General features: G+C 55.4%; 7 protein-coding genes across 7 annotated transcripts; 3 read left to right on the top strand and 4 right to left on the bottom strand.

Moving 5' to 3' along the window:
• Positions 1 to 2,052: 2,052 nt before the first annotated feature.
• VTJ04DRAFT_315 (uncharacterized protein) lies at positions 2,053 to 5,462 on the top strand (the record flags this gene model as incomplete). The annotated part of the gene is made up of 2 exons (XM_069361018.1): positions 2,053 to 2,368; positions 2,446 to 5,462. The coding sequence occupies 2 exons, from the start codon at positions 2,053 to 2,055 to the stop codon at positions 5,460 to 5,462; spliced, it is 3,333 nt and encodes a 1,110-aa protein (XP_069222925.1).
• An 801-nt stretch (positions 5,463 to 6,263) lies between these two features.
• VTJ04DRAFT_314 (uncharacterized protein) lies at positions 6,264 to 7,697 on the bottom strand (the record flags this gene model as incomplete). The annotated part of the gene is made up of 1 exon (XM_069361007.1): positions 6,264 to 7,697. One exon carries the CDS (start codon positions 7,695 to 7,697, stop codon positions 6,264 to 6,266), a length of 1,434 nt encoding a protein of 477 aa, XP_069222924.1.
• A 682-nt stretch (positions 7,698 to 8,379) lies between these two features.
• Positions 8,380 to 8,926, bottom strand: VTJ04DRAFT_313 (uncharacterized protein; the record flags this gene model as incomplete). Its single annotated transcript, XM_069360996.1, has 3 exons — positions 8,380 to 8,491; positions 8,557 to 8,635; positions 8,740 to 8,926. 3 exons carry the CDS (start codon positions 8,924 to 8,926, stop codon positions 8,380 to 8,382), a joined length of 378 nt encoding a protein of 125 aa, XP_069222923.1.
• A 1,236-nt stretch (positions 8,927 to 10,162) lies between these two features.
• Positions 10,163 to 13,872, top strand: VTJ04DRAFT_312 (uncharacterized protein; the record flags this gene model as incomplete). Its single annotated transcript, XM_069360985.1, has 2 exons — positions 10,163 to 10,165; positions 10,225 to 13,872. 2 exons carry the CDS (start codon positions 10,163 to 10,165, stop codon positions 13,870 to 13,872), a joined length of 3,651 nt encoding a protein of 1,216 aa, XP_069222922.1.
• A 1,600-nt stretch (positions 13,873 to 15,472) lies between these two features.
• Positions 15,473 to 15,801, top strand: VTJ04DRAFT_311 (uncharacterized protein; the record flags this gene model as incomplete). The annotated part of the gene is made up of 2 exons (XM_069360974.1): positions 15,473 to 15,552; positions 15,633 to 15,801. 2 exons carry the CDS (start codon positions 15,473 to 15,475, stop codon positions 15,799 to 15,801), a joined length of 249 nt encoding a protein of 82 aa, XP_069222921.1.
• A 3,497-nt stretch (positions 15,802 to 19,298) lies between these two features.
• VTJ04DRAFT_310 (uncharacterized protein) lies at positions 19,299 to 20,285 on the bottom strand (the record flags this gene model as incomplete). Its single annotated transcript, XM_069360963.1, has 1 exon — positions 19,299 to 20,285. One exon carries the CDS (start codon positions 20,283 to 20,285, stop codon positions 19,299 to 19,301), a length of 987 nt encoding a protein of 328 aa, XP_069222920.1.
• Positions 20,286 to 20,316: 31 nt separating this feature from the next.
• VTJ04DRAFT_309 (uncharacterized protein) lies at positions 20,317 to 20,890 on the bottom strand (the record flags this gene model as incomplete). Its single annotated transcript, XM_069360951.1, has 2 exons — positions 20,317 to 20,655; positions 20,783 to 20,890. 2 exons carry the CDS (start codon positions 20,888 to 20,890, stop codon positions 20,317 to 20,319), a joined length of 447 nt encoding a protein of 148 aa, XP_069222919.1.
• Positions 20,891 to 24,291: the final 3,401 nt, after the last annotated feature.

Here is a 24,291-nt window from a genome sequence, read left to right as displayed (position 1 = left end):
CTGCGACATCGCCCTACAACGTAAGTGCTTTCTCTCCTTTTTCTTTTTTTTTTAGCTGTGTTGGGTAACATCGAGGGAGAAATTCTCCGACAGCCGCTGCGATTTGTCAAGCACCTCCTACACTACGTCCAGTCAAGTGGACCTATTAAAGTAAAAAAAAGTATAGTCAAGCTGGTCCCAGGAGCTTCAACAAGAAAATGGATAAGTGTCCTCCACTTGCTCGGGAGTACTTCCTCTTACGTATACACGTCTATACCATCTCCCTCTCAACATAGTCGGCAGTGTAGGTACATAGGTACCTAGGTAAGGAGAGCATCACCCCGCATATCAAACCCGTCTTTTTCCTCGTTTTGTTATCCGTCCACCCGTCGGCTCGGTCGTGCCTTGTCTTTTCCTTGCTTTTCCCTTGAACTCACTCCAAGCATCCAAGCAGGAGCGGCAACGGGAACGGGATGGGATCTGGCCTCGGCCCACGGATCTGCGACATGTTGCACCTTGGCCATGGAAGCGGGAGGCGTGTACGGTGTATGCAGGGCAGACAGACTTGAGATCCTAGGTATCCTGTCTCCCTCGTCTGCTCAGACAGATGAGAAAGGTTTTCGCGAACTCGGGTTCATCGTGATTTTTGGTGACGTAGGTATTAGTAAATGTTGCGCACGCTCGAATCGGCCCTGGGGGGATCCTTGGTCTGGTGTTTGTCGATGTGCTGCATACACATATGCATACATACCTGCATATACAAAGTACAGCGTTTTACGAGCCGCCGCCGTTGTCGCGCCAAGAGTATGTTCATGTCGGCGGCGATGCTTGGTTGGAGTCAGGTCACTGTTCCTGAGCAAAACCATGAACCCAACCCCTGATCAACCAACCAACCAAGTCTGCATCGCAACATCTACCGATCTCTATCATCACCAACCCCCCAAGCTCGACACAACGTTGTTGGTCCAAATGCCGTTTACTTAAATGGAACTCGCCCCTCTGCCCCCAAGCTGTCTTTCACAGCAGCAACTCTGTAGTATTTCTTTTTTATTTCCCCCCTGCGACGAACCACACCCTCCCAAAGCATAACGCCCGCCTCGGGAGGTGAAACGCGGCTGCGCGTCGATCTCTTCCTCGACGCCACTCTTCTTCCTTGCATACTCAGGTACCGGTCTTCCCCACTCCCCACTCCAGCTCTCGGGATTTGCTCCGTACCCTCACCCCACCCCCGCGGCGGCGCGCATGGCGTTGACCTCGCTGCACGCCTTCATTTCCCCGTTTCCCGTCGCGGGACACACAACTTACTAATGACAAGAGAGAGGGAGTTTTCCTTGATTCTTGTTGCTGCTTGGTTGGTAAAGTTGTGAGTGGGACATCGGCTGTGTAACGGGGGAGATGAGAGGGGAGCCAATTAGTGAAAGTCGTTTAGCTGGAGGTGAGTTTATGTACGTTTGTGAAGCGTCAGGCGGTAGATTGCTTGGTGAATCGAGGGACGTTGTTGTTTGTGGCTGTTCCATGTTCACCAGTTCATCCGTTCGACGGCGTCATGTTGTGTTGCTCTGACTTACACAGCATGTATGTGTGTACTCGTACGTGTTTACCCCCCTGCCCGATCCAAACAGCCGATCCGATCGTCTGCTTCTGAACGACATGGGCCGCGTCAATGCGTCGATGCGCTTCCTCGCGTCACATCCGCGGGTCGGATCGGGGAGAGGCGAGACGTAGGAGTAGGGAGTAGAGATGTATACCTCATGGTTTGCTTTTCCGGTCTCATCGGGGGGGTTGCCTCTCTGGTTGAACCACGACCACGACCACGACCACCACCTCTTCTGCTCGTCCATCCCGCTCTCTAGCGGCTACTGCTCAGGTGGTTTGGGGGTTGCTCCAACCGTGGTGTGGCCAGGAGAGTACATACTATCTCCAACTACATCCCACTGCTTGGGAATACAGTCTTTCTTTCTCTATATCCTTCCCGGTCACACTCTTTGGAGTGGTTTGTGGGAGAATCTCTCGGGCTTTCCCTCTTTGAACTCTCCGCTCGAGAGCTTCTTTTCCATCACCACGCCTGCAATAATGAGGCCTCTAAAGCCATCACGCGGCCTGCTCTGGCTGCTGGCGTTGAGTTGCTGTGTCGAACAAGTCGCCGCCGCTGCGGTGACCCGGATACCGAGACAGGAGGAGCAGATCACGACAACGATAGCCCGGATCGATGACATAGTAACCTCGACGACGGATATTCCGTCTCCAACCCCCCCTGCTGACGAAAAGCAGCCGACGAGGACAACAACAGCCTCCACGATCAAACCCTCCTCATCCTCCTCAACCAGCGTCTCAAATCCTGCTCCTACTACTGAACTGGACGACATCATCACCACCAATGAACTCATCGGTACGCCTCCCGTCTCCTCCCAGTTCCTCATCCCAACCCACCAAGCAACCAACCTAAGTACTAACCATCAACTCCAGTCCCCATCCCCGTCGGCCAGCTCCCCTTAGAACCCCGTCTCTCGCCGTCCAACATCCTCGTCGGCACCCTCCTCCTCCCCACCGGCCTGATCTACACCTTCCTCTCCCCGCACCAACAGCTTCACCCTGTCCAGCACCGCCTCCGCAGCTTCCTCTCAGTTGCTTATTCCACCTCCCTCGGGGTCGCGATTCTGGTGCTCTACCTCACCGTCCCGCCCGTCCCCCCCGGACTGCAGGCCGGGTACGTCATGACCGCCGCCGCCGCGGGGGCGGTCCTCGGCGGCGCGGCGCTGCTGCTTTCTCTGACGGAAGTAGCGGAGTTGGCGGGGTGTGGACTGGGCGGGTTCGTGGTCGGGATGTGGTTGCTCACTGTCAAGGAAGGGGGGTTGGTCCCCTCAGTGGCGGGCAGGGCGGGGATGTTGGTTACTTTAACCGTGCTTGCGGCGGGGTTGTATGTGGTGAGGAAAATCAGGATGTATGTCCTCGCTGGATGCGGGGGGTGGGTTGGTGGGACGGTGACGGTGCTCGGGATTGATTGTTTTGCGAGGGCGGGGTGGAAGGAGTTTTGGGTGTGGTTGTGGATGTTGAATGAGGGGTTGTTTGCGAAGGAGGTGGAGGAGGGTTGGAAGTATCCGTTGACGAAGGGAATGACGGTCGAGTTGGCGGCTACGGTGGTGTTGGCGGTGGCGGGGGCCGCGGGGCAGTTGAGGTTGTGGAGGAAGTGCAGAGAGAGGAGGGGAAAGGGGGAGGAGGACATGGATGAGCGTCGCCGGCGAGAGAGTAGGGGAGAGGATGAGGTGAGCATGGTGGGGAGGAGGGTGGTGGAGGAGATGGAGAGGGAGAGGAGGGAGTGGGAGAGGGTGTATGGCGAGGGGATGTCGCCTGCTGCGGCCACCTCCGCGGATAGTGGGATTGGCGGGATTGGGGAGAAGGAGAAGAAGGTTGGTGAGGAGATTGGGGAGAAGGAGAAGAAGGCTGGTGAGGACAGCGCTGGGACGGTCGTCGTGACTGAGGCCGCGGCCGCCGAGCTGGAGGGTCAGCCTATGCCCCTGGCATCCGAGAGCGGACTGGGAACCGTCAAAGACGGTGTCATGGTCGAGGCAAAGGAGACCGAAACCGAAGTTGGTCGCGAGGGGGAGGATGCTCGGCCATCGAACGAACCACCTCAAGTGATCCCCCTGCCGTTCCTAGTTCCCGTTCCATCACAAAAACGAAACAGCGGATCCGGCTCCTCTGTCGCCGTCGCCATTGACGACGAAGCCATGGAGGCAAGCGCCATTCACGACGACAACGCCGACGCCGCGGCCTGGCTGTCCGAGAAGCTGCTCAAGAGCGACCCCAGCGTGTCGGGTGTTTCAGGGACATCGGGCGTGCCGTATGCCGATTCCGAGACGGACAAGTTTGGGCCGCTGTCTTCCCAGGCCAGAGCCCTTCGAGACGATAGTGACTCGGTCGTGGCGAACCTGGACGACGAGAGCGTCACCGAGGACGCAGATACGGCCATCCTCTTTTGGTCTCCGGGTCTGTCTGCCCAGAACGTGGGTAAGGGCTCTGACGAGGCCAAGGTGTCGACGGAGGATATTCCGCCCCTGGATGACAAGGACGATGAATCGAAAGACACGGAGTTGGCCTCATCCAAGCAGGATAAGTCAACGGACGCATCACAAACACCAAAGGTTGAGACGGCCTCGACAGCTTCAAGCGCTGGTGAAGAGCCTAACGAGACCAAGGAGAAGGAGGAGAAGGACACAAGCAATGACCAGACAACCACAGACGACACCACTCCTTCAACCTCCCCTGAGATTTCCCAACCAGAAGAACCCCAACCAGAAACCGCGCCACCAACCTCAGAAGAACAACCAACCTCCAACACCAACCAAACCCCCTCCCCATCCACTCCCCCCTCCCGCGCCCCGTCTGCCACCGCAAAGTCAACTACCTCCTCCACCGCCACCGCCCGCCTCACCAAAACCAACCTCCCACCGCCTCTTCCCGACGTCGCCCTGGTCTACCGCACCAACGAATGGGCCAAACATCTCTCTCTTGCCGAGGCGCCGGCCGACCCCTCGGCACTTGCACCGGAAGTGATCACCCCGGACGGCGGCGACGACGAGCAACCCGCGCATCTCGATATCGCCGACCTCCAGCTGACGGCGGAGAACGCGACGCCGCCGCCGATTCCGCCCAAGGCGGCCAAGAGGCTGAGTTCCACGAGTGGTTCATCCAGGCCGGGGTCGATGATGACGGCGACCCCTCAGAGGTATACCGTACTTGAGAGCATTCCTGCAGAGGACAATAATGGCTTCATCCCGGTGGTGAATGACCGGAGGAGCCTAGCCTGTCCAGTACCATCTGAGCAGCACCACACACATCACCACCCACAGCCGCAACAGCAACAGCAACAGCAATTCCTCCACCCCCATCCCCATCCCCATCCCCACCGACTATCAACAACCTCCATCAGCTCCCTCGCGCTTCGCAGCCCGTCATCGCCATTGCCATCACCCTCGGCAGCAGCAGCAGCAGCAGCAGCAGATAGTAGCCTATTCTTCCCGCACCACCAACACCAGCCGAAACCGGCGGCGCCAACCCTCCTCTCCATGCGCGAGCAAATCCTCCGCACCCGCGCCAGCGCAATCCACGGCACAACCCCTCTCGGGGGAGTCAGCAGCAACAGCGCCGCCGCTCAACGCCAGAGCCCCCTGGTCCAGGCCCAGGGAGGTGGTGGTGGGGCGATGACGATGATGAACAACAACCGGCGCTTCTCGTCGTCGTCGGCTTATCCCCTTGCTTCTTCTTCAACAGCAACAGCAGCAGCTGCTGCTGCTCCTCCTGAAGGAGGAGCAGGGAGAGGAGGAGACGATTGGGATGACCTCCCTCTGTCGCAACGGCGAGCGTTGATAATGAGGCAGAGTCGCCAGAGCATGGCTCCGGGTCCGGGTCTGGTTCCGGCGCAGCCGCAGCAGCAGCAGGGGTTGGTACCGTTGCCGTTGGCGCTGAATCCTCGGAGGCGATGAGGCGGGGATGCCCATCTATCTCCCTACCTCACTCAGGTAGTTCCTGAATGGTAGCTACCTACCTAGGCAGGGATGCGTCTTTCTTTTTTCTCTTGTATTATCCATCGTCAGTCTTTGGTTTTGGGTCGGGTTTGGCCGTGTATTGTTAGTATTATACCTACCTACAGATATATGATGGGACTTGGGTTGTGAACCTGGGGAAGGATGGGCGGATGGGAGGAGATGGTGAGTTGCTCTGTCTGTTCGTTTTTTTCATGGGAAAAAGGAATGAGCAACGAAGTAATTGGTAATGATGATAATGATGGAAAAAGGGAATACACCTGGGAGAGACGGAAAAATGGGGGCGAGTAGATCTGCTGGTGTTGATATCCTAATCTTACCTACCCTCCTCTGTCTTGTTTTAGTATAGTAATGTTATGGTTCAAGACAATACACAGTTGTGAGCATGCCAAGGTCCCTGATATCCCCACCTACCTAGGCAGAAAAACAGGGAGTAACAGCTTATATGCCTGTGTAGATAGTTCCGGATATGTATCATCTTTCCGGACAAGCTTGTTGACAACTTCGACTTTGGAGGTCTTTTCATGGACGGCTTTGTAAACAACCCTGAGCACCTTGGCGAATTGCCAACATCATTGCAGGTAACGCCTATTAATATGTAGGTAGTTACTCCAAGAGGAAGCCACCAAGATTTGTCTCTTTATTTTTCTCGATAACCGTCAACACCCCCAGCAGACCTACTATCTCCACACGGGATACAAAGAGCAGATGTACTGTACACATACGTAAAATTACACCAAGCTACATCCCCTCCCTCCCCTTCCCCTCCAACCCCCTCCTGAACCAACCTGGCACAAACGCCTTCACCTTCACCTTCTTCCCCTCCGCTTCCCCTCCCAACGGCACCACAAACTCATCCTCAGGACTATACACAACGCCCGTCCCGCCCGTCTTCTCCCCCGGCAGCGCCACATCGGTCATGCTCTCGAGCCGACACAGGGCGAGCCCGACGTTGCCGATGCCACGCAGCCACTTGCCAGCGCTGCGGCCGGATTTGTTCGCGCGGCCTATGCTAGCCTCATGCGGGAGGTCGGCGGCGGTGAGAGAGGAGGGGGAAGAGATGGAGGGTTGGTAGAGCTTGGCTAGCAGGGACGGGACGTCGTCGGTTTGTTGTTGTTGTTCGGAGGAAGAAGACGAAGAAGATGGCGGTGGCTGACTGTCTTCGGGATACAGCAGACAAGGCAAAATCCTCTTCCTCACCACGCCGCGATGCTCGGTTCGCACCGTCAGTTCCTGGCCGACGTAGCAGCCCTTGCGGAAATCGATGGCGGGAACCGGGGAGGTGACCAGGTCTATGTTGGACTCGTGGGGCAGGGCTTGAGAGGGGGGAAGTTCTGCGGGGCCTTCGGGAACGCCGTAGAGGTAGCGGCGGAGGTGGTAGGCTTCCTCGGACACGATGGGGATTTGGTGGTCTGGGTCTGCTCCTCCTGGGGATGATGAAAAGACAAGAATCCGCTGCCCCAACCCGGGAGCGCGCGGATCCGGCATTTGCACGGCCACGGACGACGACGACAACGCGGATGAGAGCAAACCCTTGGACGAGGAGGTGTCGTCCCACGCAGCCCAGACCTGCGCCTGATCTTCCTCTACGAGCTTCACATCAAACCGCGCCCGCAGCTTGTACCGCCGGATGTGCTGCAGGAGATTTGCCGCCTCGTTCTTGTCCACCTCGATCAGCCAGCTGGACTTTTCCGCGTCCTCGATCGGCGCGGATGGGTCGCGGTAGATGAAGACATCGTATAGCACCCTCCCCTGCGCGGTCAGGAAGGCTGTGTAAAACCCGGCGTCGCGGCGCAGGTGTTCTAGTTCGGGCTTTTTCTTGGAGGGCGGGGAGCCCGGGAAGAGGTTGGTGGTGATGACTCCCTGGAGGTAGTGGGCTGCGTCAGGGCCGGAGATGGAGATTAGTTGGCGGGAGGTGAGGCGGGTGAGGCCGGTTGGGGCTGGGGCGGCTGGAGGGGTTGTAGCAGTGAATTCGGTGGGATTGGAGGAGCGGGGTGCTGAGAGGGAAAAAGCGCGCTTTTGTTGTTGGTGGTGGCAGTGACGCTGTTGTTGGAGACGGGGACGGCGGGAGGTACGGTAGGTGTTGAACAGGACGGCGGCAGGACTTAGTCCCGTCCGGGCCGGGGCCGCTGCTGCCGGCAACGAGGAAGGGAAGAGAGTGCGGGCCGGACGCATGGTGGCGGCGCGCGGTAATGTGGGGTTCGTGCCGGCGTGGATTCGGAATGCCAATGTAGTTTTGGGGGCACGAATGTCGGGGGACCAGGTTGGTTTGGTGGTTGGCGTTTGGTACCTGAGAGAGCTCAAACAATGACGTCGGCAGTTTCCAGGATGTTGCAAGAAAGCATTGATTCGGCAGCCGGGACACCGAAGTCCGAATGGCCCGTGCGCCAATTGCTCGGCAAGCGGGCCCGAAGCCTCGGACCGGCCCGGACCGGAGGTGGGTCTCGGCATGGAGGGAGCTTCGGAGCAGGGTAGAGTGGAAAAAGGAAGTCCCGAGGGGTTGGAACGTCTTTGATTCACCAAAAGTATACTCGGTACGGCCTGGACAGAGCAGTCAAGCCTTGGACGTCATCTCTTGCTCGAGCCATCTCCATGATCCACCATCACATCTTTCCACTCAGCCCACCACTCACATCAGTTGCCGTCGTATCCAGAATCACTCTTCTGCATACACTACGCTGTAAAGAAACTTGGTTCGTGGATGCTATGTCGTCCCGTGACTCGGGACAAGGGCTCCCTAGTATTAGTTGAGGATGCTGATCTCCCTGTATCCACAACAACCGCAATGCCTCTGCCTCTGTGAACAACCCGAATGTCTTGTCTATTCCTGCGTAGAGCAACAGAAAGATGAACCCAATTAACTCGAACACCTGAAAGATGACACCTTGTCATTGAGAGAATAATCCTTCAGGTTGTCAACACCCAGAAGAGTGCCGACCCGCAGGCTCTGCCCTGTACAGCTAGCGTGTCTATCAAACAGTGGTCAACAAACGCTCATAGCAAGTCATTTGGGGGTTTCAGATCGTGTGCTTACTCATAGATGACACACTGACTGACGAATGCAGGGACCCTGATCGAGCTGATCACATCATTCCACGAGGAGGGCACATTGTCTATATAATTGCACTCGTCAGGGAAACAATACGTTAAGAGATCAACTGTCACATAACTTGGGAAGACACTGTCTAGGAGGTATTATCAATAGCAGTCCACTTACAGCATGTGTTTATCGCACCCCCCAGGATAACGCAGTCCACGAAGTCCGCATGCTTGCACACCCGGAGTTTCTGTGTCCCAGGTTGAGAATTAAAGTCGGAGTAATACTCGGCAGTGGGAGTTGCGGCCAGGGCTCCGCGAGAGCCCATGGCCAGGATGGCTGCGGCAAGCGCTTTGAGGTACAACATGTCACCTTCGCTGGACTGAAGAAAAGAGAAAAGCTGAATGGAGAAAGGAAGGAGTTGTCAATTGGAATGTTTAAGAGACAAAACTCTGTCGGTCAATTTCAGTGCTCCTGGTGAAGTATTTATGCACAGCTAGGCGTTGAGATACAGTCTAGGGTACGGTTGGTAGAACCAGGAAGCTGAATGTCTGTGCCACATCGAGGTAGCGACCTGGGTAGTTTTAAGCACCAACAGTTGTATTAAGCTGCATTGATGACCAACAGCAGCATTCGGCTGCGTTTTTAACCAACGGGAGTGTTTACCGACGTGACGAGCTAGGGTCTAGATAGACATCATCCATAGATATGCTTTGGCGATGCCTGTGGGAGTTGAGTGATCATCGAATGACGACTGGGATGAGCAACTAGGATATACGATTGGAATGGATTTTAGACCAAGCGAGCTACCAGTATGTGAGGTTAGATGAACTTCGGAGCAAAAGGCAGAGCATGTTAAGCCCAATTACTTGGTTCACAGCTTCCCTCCTATTGATTCAAGCGTTCGAGGATTAACGACAACAGGTCTAATTACTGTGGGGTTGGTCCCCATATCGGTCCCAAGACTTTACTCATGGATGCCTCGACTCGGCTCCTCAACCACAGGCTTGGATCATGACCGGTCTTGTTTTCGCGTAGTATACCACATAGTGGTAAGTCGAAGAGGACAGGATTCATGGAAGCAGGACTAAAACGGGGCCTTGACAGTTTGGTCAGATGTTTTCTTGACTTCCCGCTTGTCGGAACCCTGTGGATGAATGTCAGAGAACACAAACAAGGCTCTCAACCATTGTCAGGGATTTGGTACTATGAACTGTTGTGGTAGTTGAGTTGAGGGGTATATTTCTGTTGGTCCAAGTATTGTGCAACAGCCAAGCTCGCGTGCAGCCTCACTTCTCAGGTGAGAAGCACCTGAGAGCTTCGTGGTTGTGCGGGGGTTGTGCATGCGCACTCCTCAGCCTTGTCCTCACATATCTTGCTCATCAACATGCTTCCACGTCTCCCTTCTTTTTGATTTCTCACAGCATTATTAAAGCGAAATACCATCGGTCTTGCTCCCAGAGGAGGTAATACTTACCTAAGGACATTGACGGAAAGTTGTTGAATCTGAAACCATCATCCATCTCTGCCCAAGCAACAACTCTCGGATCTTCCACCCAGCTTGACCTCGAGCCTCAAGTTTGAGAGCAGTAATACAAGCATCATGGTAGGAACTCCTATGCCCTTATCTCGCACCTACAACATAAAATACTAATGGGATGACAGCCTCCAGAAAAGGAGGTTAGCGGTGATGAAGCATCGGACGCCTCCTGGGAGTCCATGTCGGAAGGAAGCGACAGTGATATGATTGAAGTCCTGAGGGAGGAGCTTCGTGAAGCCCCCATTGGACATCCTTTTCGGACGGAGCTTCTCAGAGCTCTGGGCGATACCCTCTTCGATCGACACCTCCAGACAGAATCAATGGACGACCTCGATGAGGCCACCGATCTCGGAAGACAGGTCGTTGCTTCAGTCACAGAGCCTCAGGAGCGAGCTGAAGCACTGATCCACCTAGGGATTCGACTCGGCGAGCGATATTCTACCACCGGAGAGCAGGCAGACTTTGACGAAGCTCAGCGAATCTTGCACCAAGCACGCAACCTGAGTGACGATGCAGGACAAGGCGAAAGCTGGTACAATCTCGGGCTCTTGTACAAGTTTCGTTACGGCAAGACAAGAGATCCGGCCGACCTGGACGAAGCCATTCGACTCTTCCGGCTGGCGGCAGATGTCACTCCGCCTCATCACCCTCTCTGGGCTGCGTGCTTGAACAACCTTGGAAATGCCCTGGAAGCTCGCTACATGATCAGTAACAAACAGGAAGATCTCAGCGAAGCTATTGAGCTTGCGAGAAAGGTTTTGAAAACAGTTTCAGACGACCACCCAACATACCCCAAAGTGCTGGTAAACCTCGGAAACTGGCTTAACCTTGAATACTCCCGGACAGCCGTTGCTGAGACTCTAGACGAGGCCATCCAATTGTTCACACAGGCCTTGCACGTCATCCCTGATGAGGAGCCACACCGCGCATACGTCCTGAGCATCCTTGGCCAGTGTCTTGGACAACGAGCCTTAACGCATGATGGCACCGTCACCGACCTCGACGAGGGTATCCGACTATGTCGAGAAGCAGTCGATATAACGGCCGACGAGAATCCCGAAAAGGTGGCATACCTGAACAACCTGGGCAATCTGCTTGGCGATATCTACCTTTTCAAGACGGGAGCCGTTGCCGACCTCAACGATTCCATACAATGCTTACGCCAAGCTGTCAACACGGAGCCCCAGGACAACGACGAGATGGTGATCTGTTGCAGCAACCTCGCCGCGCAGCTCAACGAACGCTACTCGAGAACGGGAGCACTCGCTGATCTTGAAGAGGCCATAGAGCTTCAACGCAAAGTGGTCAAAAACACCTCCAAGACTCACGCCAACTATGTGTTGTATCTGACGAACCTCGGAATTTTCCTGAGTAACCTTCACTCGAGGACAAAGAAAAGCCATGTGCTTGAAGAAGCCATTAGTGTCATCGAACAAGCCTGCGACGGGACTCCGGAAAACGGTTCAGCCCGGATTGCGCAGTTCAATCAGCTGGCTATCCTTCGAGGACGAAAGTACGCGGACACCCGGAAAATATCTGATCTCGAGGCAGCTATTCAAGCAGGACGCGACGCCGTGGCCCCAGCTCCGCGAGGCCATCCAAGCCTAGGCACAGTATTCAACAACCTGGGGGATGATCTCGGGAACTTATACCTGAGGACGCGGGATATAACTCATCTTGAAGAAGGCTTAACATACCTCCAACAGGCCTTCGAAATTCTGCCAGCTGAAAGCCCAGACCGTTCGGCGCTTCTCGGGAACCTTGGAGACCAGCTCATGCACCGATACAAAGCCAAGTCAACAGTCGAGGATCGCCGCCGTGCTCTCGACTACTACCAAGAGGCGTTGCGGCTGGAAAGTGCGTCATTGCTGTCCCGAATATACGCCGGTAGAGCCATTCTTGATGCCATCATCGATACAAGGAATCAAGACACCGCCTCCGCCGATCCATCAGAATGGGAACTCGCCTACGAAGCGGCCAACACCGCGGTCAACCTCATCCCTCGCCTCTCGTCGCGGTCGCTTCGAAACGCGGACCGGAAACATGCGCTCAGTCAAAACCAGGTCGTCGGCCTGGCATCGGACGCAGCCGCTGTTGCGCTACAGACGGGAAAGTCTCCGCTGGAGGCGCTTCGCTTGCTCGAGCAGGGTCGCGGCGTGCTTGGGGCCTCGCTGGAGCAAATGCGCGCCGAGATACAGAGTCTACGGGCTGTAGATCCGGACCTGGCAGATCGGTTTGTGAGGCTTCGAGAGGAACTTGACGCAGGTGAGACATCGCAGCTACAACGGCCGCTGGATGTCGAGGACCAGGGGGTTCAGGGTCTCAAGACTTCTCCTCCTCGCGCTTTGACAACACGCCGTTCCAAGGTAAGCAAGGAATTTGACGAGCTGCTGGCGAGGATTCAGGGACTGCCTGGTTTTGAGGACTTTCTGCGCCCGCTGGGCGAGGAGGATATCCGAGAGGCGGCGCGGTACGGGCCCGTGGTCGTCGTGAATATCAGCAGGTTCCGCTGCGATGCGTTGCTTGTAGACACAGCACACGTACGCGCTGTCCCTCTGGTTGGTCTGTCGAAGGAGAACATCCAGAACAGGGCAAAACAGGATGACAAGCTCAGGAGCTATCAGACACTGGAGTGGCTATGGGACGTGGTGGCGAAGCCTGTCCTTGATGCCCTTGGCTATACGCAACCAGTTCCAGCTTCTGGCGACGATAGCGACACCGCAATGCCGCACATATGGTGGATTCCTACCGGCCCGTTGACAAAGCTCCCGCTTCACGCCGCAGGATATCACGAAACCCGGTCCGGGACGACGGTACTGGACCGGGTCATGTCGTCGTACGCCTCGTCCATCAAGGCGCTTGTGCGCATCCGTCAGCGGCCGTCCCAATCTCCTACCAACAACTCCTTGAATATCATCCAAGCCCTCCTCGTCGCCATCGAATACACCCCCGGCGGCGCTTACCCACCCCTCCCCTTCGCCGCCGACGAGATCAGCGTGGTGAAGCGACTCTGCACCGCCATGGGCATGCAGCCCATCACCCCGGGCCAGCGCAAGCAAGACATCACCCCGCATCTCCGCACCTGCAGCATTTTCCACTTCGCCGGCCACGGCGCCACCGATCCGTACGACGCGGCGAACAGCCGTCTCATCCTCCTCCCTGACAGCGACGGTGGCGGTGACAGCAACAGCGCGCTCCCCGTCTCTGAGCTGCTCGACATGGACCTTCTCTCCTCCTCCTCCTCCTCCTCCTCCTCCTCCTCCACCACCACCACCACCACCACCACCAGCAACAGTCAACAAGAAGAAAAAGAACCCGGCCTCGGCTTACCACCGCACTTCCTCGCCTTCCTCTCGGCCTGCGGCACCGGCCGCGTCCGCGACAACCTCGCCGTGGACGAGAGCATCCACCTGGCGAGCGCGTTCCAGCTGGCCGGGTTCCGGCACGTGGTGGGCACGCTGTGGGAGGTGCTGGACGACGTGTGCGTCACGGTCGCGCGGTTGGTGTATGAGGGGTTGAGGGCCGAGTGGGAGCTGCAACAACAAATTCATCATGGAGGTGGCGGGTTGGAGGATTTGTCGGTGTGTAAGGCGCTGCATGGGGCGTTGAAGGCGTTGAGGGATGGAGATGTTGAAGGACGGGGGTTGGTGGGAGGACAGGTTAGGAAGAGGAATAGGGACGGGGAGAAGAGAGATGTGGTGCTTGTTGAGGAGGAGGAGGAGGAGGAGGAGAGGGTGGCGGTTTGGGCGCCGTATGTGCATTTTGGGGTTTGAGGGGGCTTGGTGATGTTGTCTATTGGAATGTCATAATGCTCAAATCACAACCGTACGTAGGTAGGTAGATGTATGATTGTTGATGGTATAACCAAAGCCCCGTGTTCGGTCACATATGTTCATGGACTCCCAACATATGGCACTTCAAACAAGACCTTAGACTCGGTTGCGTTGATCACCACATATTGCGTACCTACCTACCTACCTACCTACCTACCTACCTACCTACCTACCTACCTAGGTACTTACCTCGGTGTATACACCGGAGTCCATTTCTCAGGCCAATATCCTCTTGACTGTCCATCCACAAGTTCGTGTGGCACCTAAATATCCGAAATCCGGCACCGTCCCGGCGTTGAACAGCAGACCCGAAGGATCCGAAGCGCCGGAGCGCCGAGGAGGTGCCGAATGGCCCTACATGGCCCCCAAAAGACCGTGTGGCCCCCGAAGCCTCAAAGTTCCCAAGGGTTTTACGGTCTGCGGTACACAGTCTCACGGGCTGTCAGCCAGAAAGGCACGGCTCATACTCGTCGGGCTGTTCATCGTCTTTGGAACATTTGCGCACTTTCTTCCAAACGCGGAGTGTGACGTAGCACTTAGTAGTTCAAGGATGGGCATCAACCTCGTTGCTTCTACATACATCCCGCCGAGCTGCTCCCCCCCACGCCGTCCGGACCTGCCGTCCGTTCCGACCCGTTCTGTCGGGGAGGTCGAAGACGCGGGGGTCGCAAAGCCACAGCCCGGAGGAAAGCGAGCCACACAATCGGGCATGTCTTCCGAAGCCACGGCGGTTCGGGGCTCTGGAGCCGGCGAGACGGCGCAAAGGCAGGCTTTCCCCGCGTTGTCCAGGTTGTGTGTCGTTTGGAGTGTGCATAAGGCTAAGAACCCGGATAGCACTCCGGACATGGTTACCGCCTGTCTGGATCCTCCGGAATAAGCGGTGTCCAGGACGCGAAAAAAATTGCGGGGGGACCACGTCGCGTGGTGGTTGACCGCCAATGTTGTGCATAAGAGATGCTGCAAGAAAAATCTTGAACCCGCAGCTCCGCCTCCTCCGCCGCCTCCCCCTTGCGAAACAAGCTAATAGAGGTCACGAGTTCCGATTTGTGGTGATGATGTTTTGGTTCGTCGTGTTGGCCCTAGATGGGGGCATCAACCCGGACAACCTTACCCGTGTGTATGTATGTACGACATAGGAAGTACGGAGTACGAAGTTGGTGTTTGAAACGAGATGGAGTCGGTCTGGTGGATTGAGTTAGGCCTAAACTTAGAACTGGACCGCCGTAGCGAGTGGCGATCATCCAAGAACCCGGGATCTACACACAAGGGAGCAACATGATCGTCCTGGAGAAACCCGTTGAATCCAAACTAACGTTAGCGATCGTGATCTTCAGGAACATGAAGCTGGAATGATCCGACCAAGGCAGAAACTTTGCTCCTTGATGGTTCTATTATTTCCTACCAATGTTTGGGGGAGGTGGTGCCTTTCTCCAGGGCTCAGCCACACCACGCCTCAGGCAGCATCATAACGAAACGAGATGCCTGGCTCAGCAGGGCACTGCAGAGCTCGGGAGGAGAGCGAGCCTCATGCAAGTCGGCCATGGCCGCATCCAGGCTCCAACAAAACAAAACAACATTCTGCGTCATCGGGAGACGATGTCTAAGCGACATGTTCTATTAGTAAGAGCTGAAACTGTCATTTCATCTTGACACCAACACATCAACCGTGTTTTCAATGGGCCTCAGAGGCACGTCCCCAGCTCCGGCTCCGGCGAGGTCGACGCCGCCTCCGGCTTCATCCCCCAGCAGAGCCAACACCTCAAACTCGCTACTAATAATACAGCAAACCAGCGGCGCAACAACACGAGGCCAACATCCATCCCTCACCTCGAGGAGCTGAAAGTAAACATCTTACTACTACCACCATAGCAACAGCAAATGGTGAGCTCTTGTTTTGTTTCAAGGTGTGCGTAATCCGTGCGTATGTACCGCGAGTTGTCCAAGACCCCCAAACATGCACCACCAACATGCCGCTGGCTAGGCCGCCAGGTCATGCTTTCGTCCCCACTAACACACTACGCCTAACTGCTGGAGCTCGAAAACCACGCGGGCGAGAGACACGCACGGGCTTGCACACGTAACCTCGCATGCCGGCCCAAGCAAGCGCAAGCAGGTGGGAGGGCGGAGGACGGATGGCGGAGGGAGACCTGATGATAACTGACAACGTCACCAGGCGGGGCAGTTTAGTTGAGGAGGGGCCTCCAGTGTCACCGTGTTGGTTGTTGGTTGCAATTTGCCTGCCAGTATTTATTTTGGACATGCTTTATTTTGTGTGTCTTGTTTTGCAACATGATTGTTGGTGGAGGACCCGACCTGGATTACAAGCGGTTACCGCGGTCTTGTAAGGCCTCTCTCGACGGGAGCTAAGGTAGCCGTCGGAAGTCCCACCTAGGGCAACCCGACCGTTGACAAGGACCCGGCGGGGCAATGCCGAACATCAACAATGAACACCCAAGACAACAGGATGAACCCTGACGTGGTTGATGCGTCCGCCTCACTTTCGATGTCACAAAGACACATCTCGAAATCTCTAGATCTGGGTCACCGGGTCATAACTGACTGACTGACACTCTGCTGGTGACATATCCCCCCTCCTCTACTATAGGTGCAATCTCCGTAATCCCCCCTCCTTGATTTGGAAGCTGTGACGTCGACATGTGTTTGTGTGCGTAAGTAAGGGAGGTACTTTGTACCCACCAACTTTGGTTGAAGATTCCGCGCTGCACTCGGACTCGGACCGGGCACCAAAAAAGCTTTTTTTTCTCTTCGCTCCTGCATCCGCGTCCCGATCTTCTCCGTCCGGCTCCGCGGCCACCCCTCTCGGAACTTACGGACTCACGGGGATCCGTCAGTCACAACGGCACCCGTGACCAACGGCGTGGATATTTTCGTTTTTTTCGTGAACCAACGTCCAAAATGCCGCGGGATTGAGGAGTTGTTATCAACGTCCAAGTCCGAGATTTGAACTCAACCAGCAGGATATCACTCTGAGATGCTGAGTGAGCTCTCTGAGATAATTTTCGCAAGGACTCCATTACCCGACAGAGTAGTAGAAAAAAACGGTCAACAATGTCCAACCCAAAGTTACACAGCATCCCCGACATGTGAGCCCCTTACTGTTTGCATCCGACTTCACAATCCCACCAACCCTCAACGCTGCAAACCAAACTCCCAAGACAAACCCTATCCCCAGGACTCAACCAAATACGGGGTATCGTACCATACCGTTACCCCTCCAATACCAAATACCGTACATTACCCCTCGGCCCCCACACACTTCCTTTATCGCCACCCCCTCCATTACCCTCGCGCAAATCCCGGAACCCGGCCGCCACACACCCCCTGCCTTTCCTCCGCCATTTCCCCAGACGAGCTACAAAACAACAACACCCACCTTCCCAAAGACACCCAAGGTTCGCGCAATCCACCCAATCACAAGCGCCAGCGAGCCTGGACCCCCAGCTGGAACACAGGGCAGTCCCGGCTTGCCGGTTCGCGGCCGGCGCTGCTGGTGAACGTGAAAACGGTCAGAGATTGTCGCGATGTTACGAATCTTGCACCGAGGCAACAACGCTGCAAGCCTGCAACTTTGCACAGGTGAGCAGCGGGAATGGGTGAGGACGACATCAGCCAGCAATGCATCCTAAGTAATTGCCAGGTTGCAACGACAGAGATCAATTTTTTGGCCATGTTTGTTGTTACCGCCTGAGCGGTGGCGGCATTGATCTGGAGCAATTGCTGCAGAGTGGACGATGAGTCTTTTGCACTCTGCATGCAAGTGTGATTCATACCCCCGACCGACTCCCGCGTCGCCGCCGACCGCCTCCCTTCTCGGATCGCGGATCGCGGATCAAAGGTGGGCTGGGCTTGGCTAGGCTCGGCGTCTGTCCGTTGACCGCCTTCCGTCCACAGCAACAGCGCCAGAGTCGCGATAACCATCAAACTTAGTACGGACATAGCATCATCTCCACCACAATGTTAGATCGCGAAGGGCCCGGGGTTCCTGTGACTCTTCTTCAAGTTCACCATGCACGATTGGAACAACATCCTTGCCAACTTTCGATCTATCATCTGTTATTGGATTCCTGATCTGCAGCTGGTAGAATCCCCTCGAATTCATCTCTCCTCATTCTTCCCTTCCGTCGCGACGTCGAGGAAGAGAGCTATGTAGAACCTTCCCGACCTCCTCCCACTCCGCATCCGCAGCGTTTCATTCTCCGACCACCACCAAACCTATCCACATGATAGGTACGGAGATACCTTACCTCTGCCTGCCGCCTGCATACTGCATAGAATTTTGCCATGTGTAGCCATGTGAATCCCGTTTGTGCAACACCAACATCACCCACACACCAAACCCATACCAAACCACACCTCACCAACCAGCTCCCCTGTCGTCCTCGTCGTCGTCGTCGTCGGACTGTGATAGAAGGTTCTTGACCAAACGAGAAGCACACGTACACACACTCACCGGCATCGGATAACTGGAGTTGTGGCAGGCAAGCCGGGTGGCAATGTTTCCTATGCCCCATCCGAGGCTATCACATACAGTCATGGAGCATCAAGCAAGGCCCGAGTGCCTATGCAACTTCAGCTGAGCTTGCATCCCAGGCAGGCAGAAAAAAGATGGGATGAGTTGATTTAGAGTTTTGTACAACTACCTACCTAGGTACATTGGATGAGATGTTCGAGGGATTTAGATGCCCGACTTGTAAGTGGATGGGAGGTACCAAACAAGGAAACCAAATGCGCTCAGATCGGCGCATCACATTTTTGCAAACACACATCACATCTCAACAGAGCTCGAGTCATGACACAAAAATTATTTGTTTGATCGATCCTGTTTGTCTCGATTCTCAGAGCTACCGAGGTATCATCCATAGCTAAGCTCAGGAAGCAAATGGCGGGGGAATCAATCCCCCCCTCACCAGAAAAGAAACAAAAAATAATTGCCACAATTGCCATGCATGCATGCCCATCCATCCATCCATCATGATCCCGAAAATTCCCCATTCCTCCCAATCAATCCCAAACCATTAGAGGGGTATTGTTGTGTTGAGCGGTGTCGTTAGAAGAAAGAAGAAAAGCAGAGCGCCTCTCTCGATAACTCCCAATACCCAACCCAACCCAGCCCAGCCCGAGGAACCCATGCTGATGCCCATGACCGTGATGTGATGATGAACAACAGAAAAAACACAAAACTTTTTTTTCGTTCGCCTCGCTGATATGGATACCGCCGACCCTGATGGTATCATGGTATTCCCAATTCAAACGCCGACCCATGCTGAAGAAGCGAGAAAATAAAGCTGGAAATACTAAAACAAAAGACGAAATGAAGGTGGATGGATGGATGATGTGTGTCGTGTTCAGTAGACTGATATCGCCGAGATCAACCTCGCCGGATTCCTCGGCGGGAGGTAGTACCCTTCTTCGTAGAAAGCGGCCTTGTCTCCCGGATGTGTTGGCCGGATGGTTGTTGTATCTTCGTCGCCGGCGGGGTGTGGTACCCCTTGCTGGGTCTTTGGATCGGCCGCAAATGTTGGAAGCAGCGCGGTCGGCGGTGATGGCGGCATCGCGGCGTCGTCGTCGCCCGAGTCGTCCGAGTCGTCGGCCTCGAGCCCGGGCGGCGAGGACGGTGATGTGGATGCGGAGTGGAGGTGGTGGCGGCGGTGAGAATGTGATGGTGTCCTTTGCAGAGCGAGGCGGGTGATGTCCTCGTCCTCGTCCTCATCGTAATCCTCCTCCATATCATAGTCTTCTTCTTGTTTTTGGGTGAAGGTCTGGTAGGCGGCGTTGTAAAGAGTCGCCGAGTTCGAGGGTATCCTCCGGAGGGGAACGGCATCGGCCATCTCAATGTCCTGGTCCTCCTCGTCGGCGTCAAAGTCCGAGTCGCTGTCCGAAGAGCAGTCCGAAGAATCCGAATCGGACTCAGCGTCCTCGGCGTGCCAGTCGTGCTCGGGCTCCTCGACGATGGTGTCGGCCCATTGCACGTGCCTCTCCTCAGAAGAGCTGTGAGAGGAGGAGGAAGAAGCACCCCGGACGGTCTGGTTGAACCAGTACTCCTGCTCCCGCTCGGCCTCGGCGAGCTCCAGCATCAGCGAGTCGAGCAGGTTGGCGTGGCCGACGAGCAGGCGGAGGTTGTGGTCGGGCCGGGCAGCCTCGTAGGCGAGCTTCGCCCGGGCGCGGTGGGCGAGGAAGTAGGTCTGGGAGATGGACATCTTCTTGGTGGAGGAGGGAGTCGGGCGGAAAGGATACGCGGTCGCCGGGGAGGAGCCCAATGGCCTCGGGTGGTTTGTTGTTGTGCTGGATGGTTGTTGTTGTTGTTGTTGTTGTTGTGAGAGAAGAGAAGCCATGGTTATCAATCTGGCGGACTGCCGCCAAATATTATCTCTGAGACAAGGAGCCGAAGCTTGGACTTTTTTCTTGTTCGTGCGTGTGAGTCAAGGCGAAAGCCGATTGCGGAATCGCCCTGTTCGGGAAAGTCTGGGGGGTGTTATCTGCTCGGGGTGGGGCGTGACCGAAGAAGCGGGCAGGCACGATTGTGACCGAGATACGGTAACAGACGGAGCGATAACGGTATTGTATCGGTAATGTACTGTAAGGTACCGGAATGTCGGTGCCTGTGAGTGGTGGATGGCTTGAGGGTTGCTGTGTGGTGTCGAGCCAGAGTGGAGATGGAGAGAGACAGAGCAGAGAATAAATGTCTGTCGACGACAACAATTGCTGCGAGCAAAAAAGCCTCGTTGAGTATGGAGAAATGGATGACAACACGAGTGTGAATGTCGGGGGGGAAATGGGCGGCCCCGAGGTCTTTTTGTACATAAGCCTCACTGCTTCACGGACATCTCACCTCCCCTCGCTTGGGCAGGGCAGGGCAGTTGGCGGTCGGGTTGCTCCAGGACAGCAAAGCGGGCGGCGGGTCACCAGAACCTGGCCTGGACCTTGGTTGTATCATCATCCGCAGCACAGCTGACAAAAAAACCGAGGATCCCGTCCCCACACACCTACTACCCCCCCTCCCCCCGGGGGGCTGGCCCCTGATCCCATCTCACCCTCTCTTCCCGCATCCATCCCGCCTCGCTCGCGCGCAATTCCAAGAGAGGCGAAAGGATGAGGACACGAGGGGGGAGGGGCGGTACGTACCAGACCCGTGTACTCTGGACAACTCATCGCGGGGCCACCCACCGATCGACCACCTACCTGACCTACCTGACCTTTTACCGCGCCCTGCGCCGCACCGCATCGCACTTCTCATGCAAGCCAGACAAATTCGCGGGAGCCTGATCAAATCCTCTGCTGGCGGCGGTGAAGCGTTCGCTCGCGCTCGGCCACACTCGATGATTTCCCGCACTTGGCCCCCTCTGCGAGCCCGCACGAAAACACACGTCGTCGGGTCCCAATGCTTGCTTGTTTTTTTGCTGTTGTTATTGTTCTTGTTTTTGTGTGTTGTCCATGTTTGGCACACACAGAGCTGGCTGTCAATCAAGGACACCACTGTCCTGACCTGACTGACCTAACCTAACTAACCTAACCTAACCCAGGCCTCCGACCGAGACAAGTGTGTCTTCCCCATGGGACGGACCATGATCTGTTGAGCCCTGTTTCGGCCAACGGGGCTTGAATCTCCCTCTTGGCCTACGTCGGACTACGGAGTTATGCCGTTGGAGTTGCAATCCTGAGCGGGCTTCAAAATGATTGCGACGAACCCGTGTCGGGTCTACGCAACCCTTAGCTCCGGGGAAATGTCTGGGCTTGTCTCTTAGCTACCTACCACCTACTGCTACCTACCTAGGTACGCAGGTACCTCAAGGTAGGAGCGGGAGGATATCTCGCTTTGATCGGCTCCATGTGCCGGCGGTCGGAAAGGCTCATAGCTCCGATCTCCATGTTCGTCCGCACCCCGCATCATCGCATTCCTCGGATTAGGTTGTTCGCCGCAGACATGACGATTCTCGCAGATTCCAAGCCGCCGGATAGTTTTCGGCTGGAATCTTGTCGTCTTGTCTGGCTGTGTAATCAGGGTCGCAACCATCGTCATCACTGCAATACTATACCTACCTATAGGTCGTATGTCTGTTTGTCGGTGTTCGTCTCGGAGGTCTTTCGTCATGATGCATTGCATGCCCTGGTAATCTTCAAGCCCTAAACTTTCTTACCTAAGGTGCTTGGTGGTTTCGCATGCCGCAGTCCCCTTGATTTCTAATACCCACCTCGTCTGGCATTCCATCATTCCATTCATTATCCTCCGTAGGTACCATTCCCTCCGTGCTGTAATTTTTCCAAAACGGTCTTCCGACCTAGCCCAACCTGACTGAGCCGAACTGCCGCCTCAATCATTCTGAAGGTTGGGCGGCGTTTCCATCTCGACAATGCGTTTGGAACGGTGAAGCTCCTTTCCAATCTCCGTTGCCCTCCGAGCCGCCATTCCGCCTGCATCCCTCGGCTGGTTCGGTCAGTAAACTTAATGACACGGATCGCCCCAAGCTCGGAATTTTTTTTTCTCGCTTTTGCATTGCTTTGCTTTGGAGTTTACTTCAGACACTTGCTTTCACAGCTCGCTCAGACAACCTACTTGCCCAATACGAAAAGTTCGGAGGCAATCAACGTCTTCAAAACGCCCCCTTTCATCATGATATCGCCCGGGCGTGCATCGCATTCCAAGGTATCGCATGCAATCCAATAATCAACACCAGACATATCTTACGGAGTAGTCGAAGCCCGCAACGACGCAGTCCAGTGTAAGGTAGATAGTACAATGCGGCTATCACCACTTCCGGGACGGCTCGCCCAGACCTCGTGAGCACCGCCGCCCGAGTCATGTCTGCGGCGGGCCGGCTGACTTTGTTGAACTCTTTGTGTACAAAGTCCTCTTGACAATTTGCGTGTAACGTTGGCTTTTTCTCTTGGAGCTACCTGAACCTTTGATGACATGTGTTTGGGAACTATACAAGGGTTCCTTGAGTTGCCTCCAGTAGTAACAGTATGGAAGACTCATGATCATGAGTCTCTCTGACAACCTGGAAGTTCCTGACCCTCGAAGATAGCCATGTCCGAACAATTCCAACACCGCATAGTAGGCATCGCCAGGCTCGAATCTCGAACTTGAGTCATGCGCCAAATACTCTCTGACTGACAGAGTAGCACCCCAATCCCAGATCGAGAGCCATCTGAGGCATACTCGTAGGTAGGTCTTACTCCGTAACTATGTCAGGAGGGGGCAGTGTCAATGACATTCATCACTGCGCTCGGAGAGTCCCGGAAACGAAGCGAAATAACTGTCCTCGTCACAGAGACCTAGACTCAGATCGCTGGCACCGTGCTACGATCGCTTCGGGAGCGATCTGATTCGTCCATCCCCGCCCATAGGGCTGATGACGAAACTTTGCCAGGGTGCATGTGGCCCTGTGCCTTGGGCCCTTCAGGGTTGCCCTAGCGGGGTCAATTGACACTGAACAGAGACAACAGAAAGCGAGAATGTGACAGGATGATTGACAGAGGATGGTTGTACTCCCCGCTGTCCTGGACTGAAATGGAGAGTCCTCCGTCCGTCCCTGTCAATCTGGAGGACTTTGCTCATCATGTCGTTGACTGCCGACGCAGCTCAGCCACAGCAGCACTCTGTCGGTACCGCAAAACGAGAGAGTACTTTGCAGAGAGATGCCCGTGTGTTGCTCTGACCGCATGGGGTCGGTGAGGCTTGTAATCCCGCCTTTTTGGAGAGGGTTCGGTATGACACGACACACACAAAGACATAGGGCAACGTTAACTTGATGTTGCATCTCGTGTCTTGTTGAGTCCTCAGGCAGCCTTCACCTGACTTAGGACCTATGTAAGCTAGACGTGACTTGCACGTTACTTGCAACACCCTACGGTCATCTTGTAACCATGTAAGTCATCAGGTCAGGTATCCATCCATCTGAGGCCTCTCCCGCCTCACCATCCTAGAGCCAGTCAGTCAAGTCAGGCAACCGTCAGGTCTCCAGCAAAACACCCCTCATGATGAACAGATGACGCTGCGATGCCAAATGCCAGATCAAGCACGCTCGATCAAAAGCAAGCCAGACAGCAAATGTGACGATGGTTGGTTACGTGTGTAGGGTAGGTAAGTAAAGCCACCCAGGCCCCCCAGATGACCCCAGATGACGACCAAACACCACCTTCAAATCGGTCACAAGCCAATAACACACCTCTCCGTGGCTATTGGGCCGCGAAATCTAAGTGGGAGAAAAAATAATGCTGCCTGGGGCACGCGCGCTACTGCTGGTGAACGCTGCGACGGCGACGATGACTGACATGACATGACATATGACAGCACATCCCATCCCACAGGTCTGGTTCAGGTCCCAATATCCAATCCAA

Source organism: Mycothermus thermophilus (assembly GCF_041956435.1).
Source record: "Mycothermus thermophilus strain CBS 625.91 unplaced genomic scaffold VTJ04scaffold_1, whole genome shotgun sequence".
Classification (NCBI taxonomy): Eukaryota; Fungi; Ascomycota; class Sordariomycetes; order Sordariales; family Chaetomiaceae; genus Mycothermus; species Mycothermus thermophilus.
The sequence above is the reverse complement of the archived record's forward strand: the minus strand, read 5'-3'. Positions and strand labels throughout refer to the sequence as shown.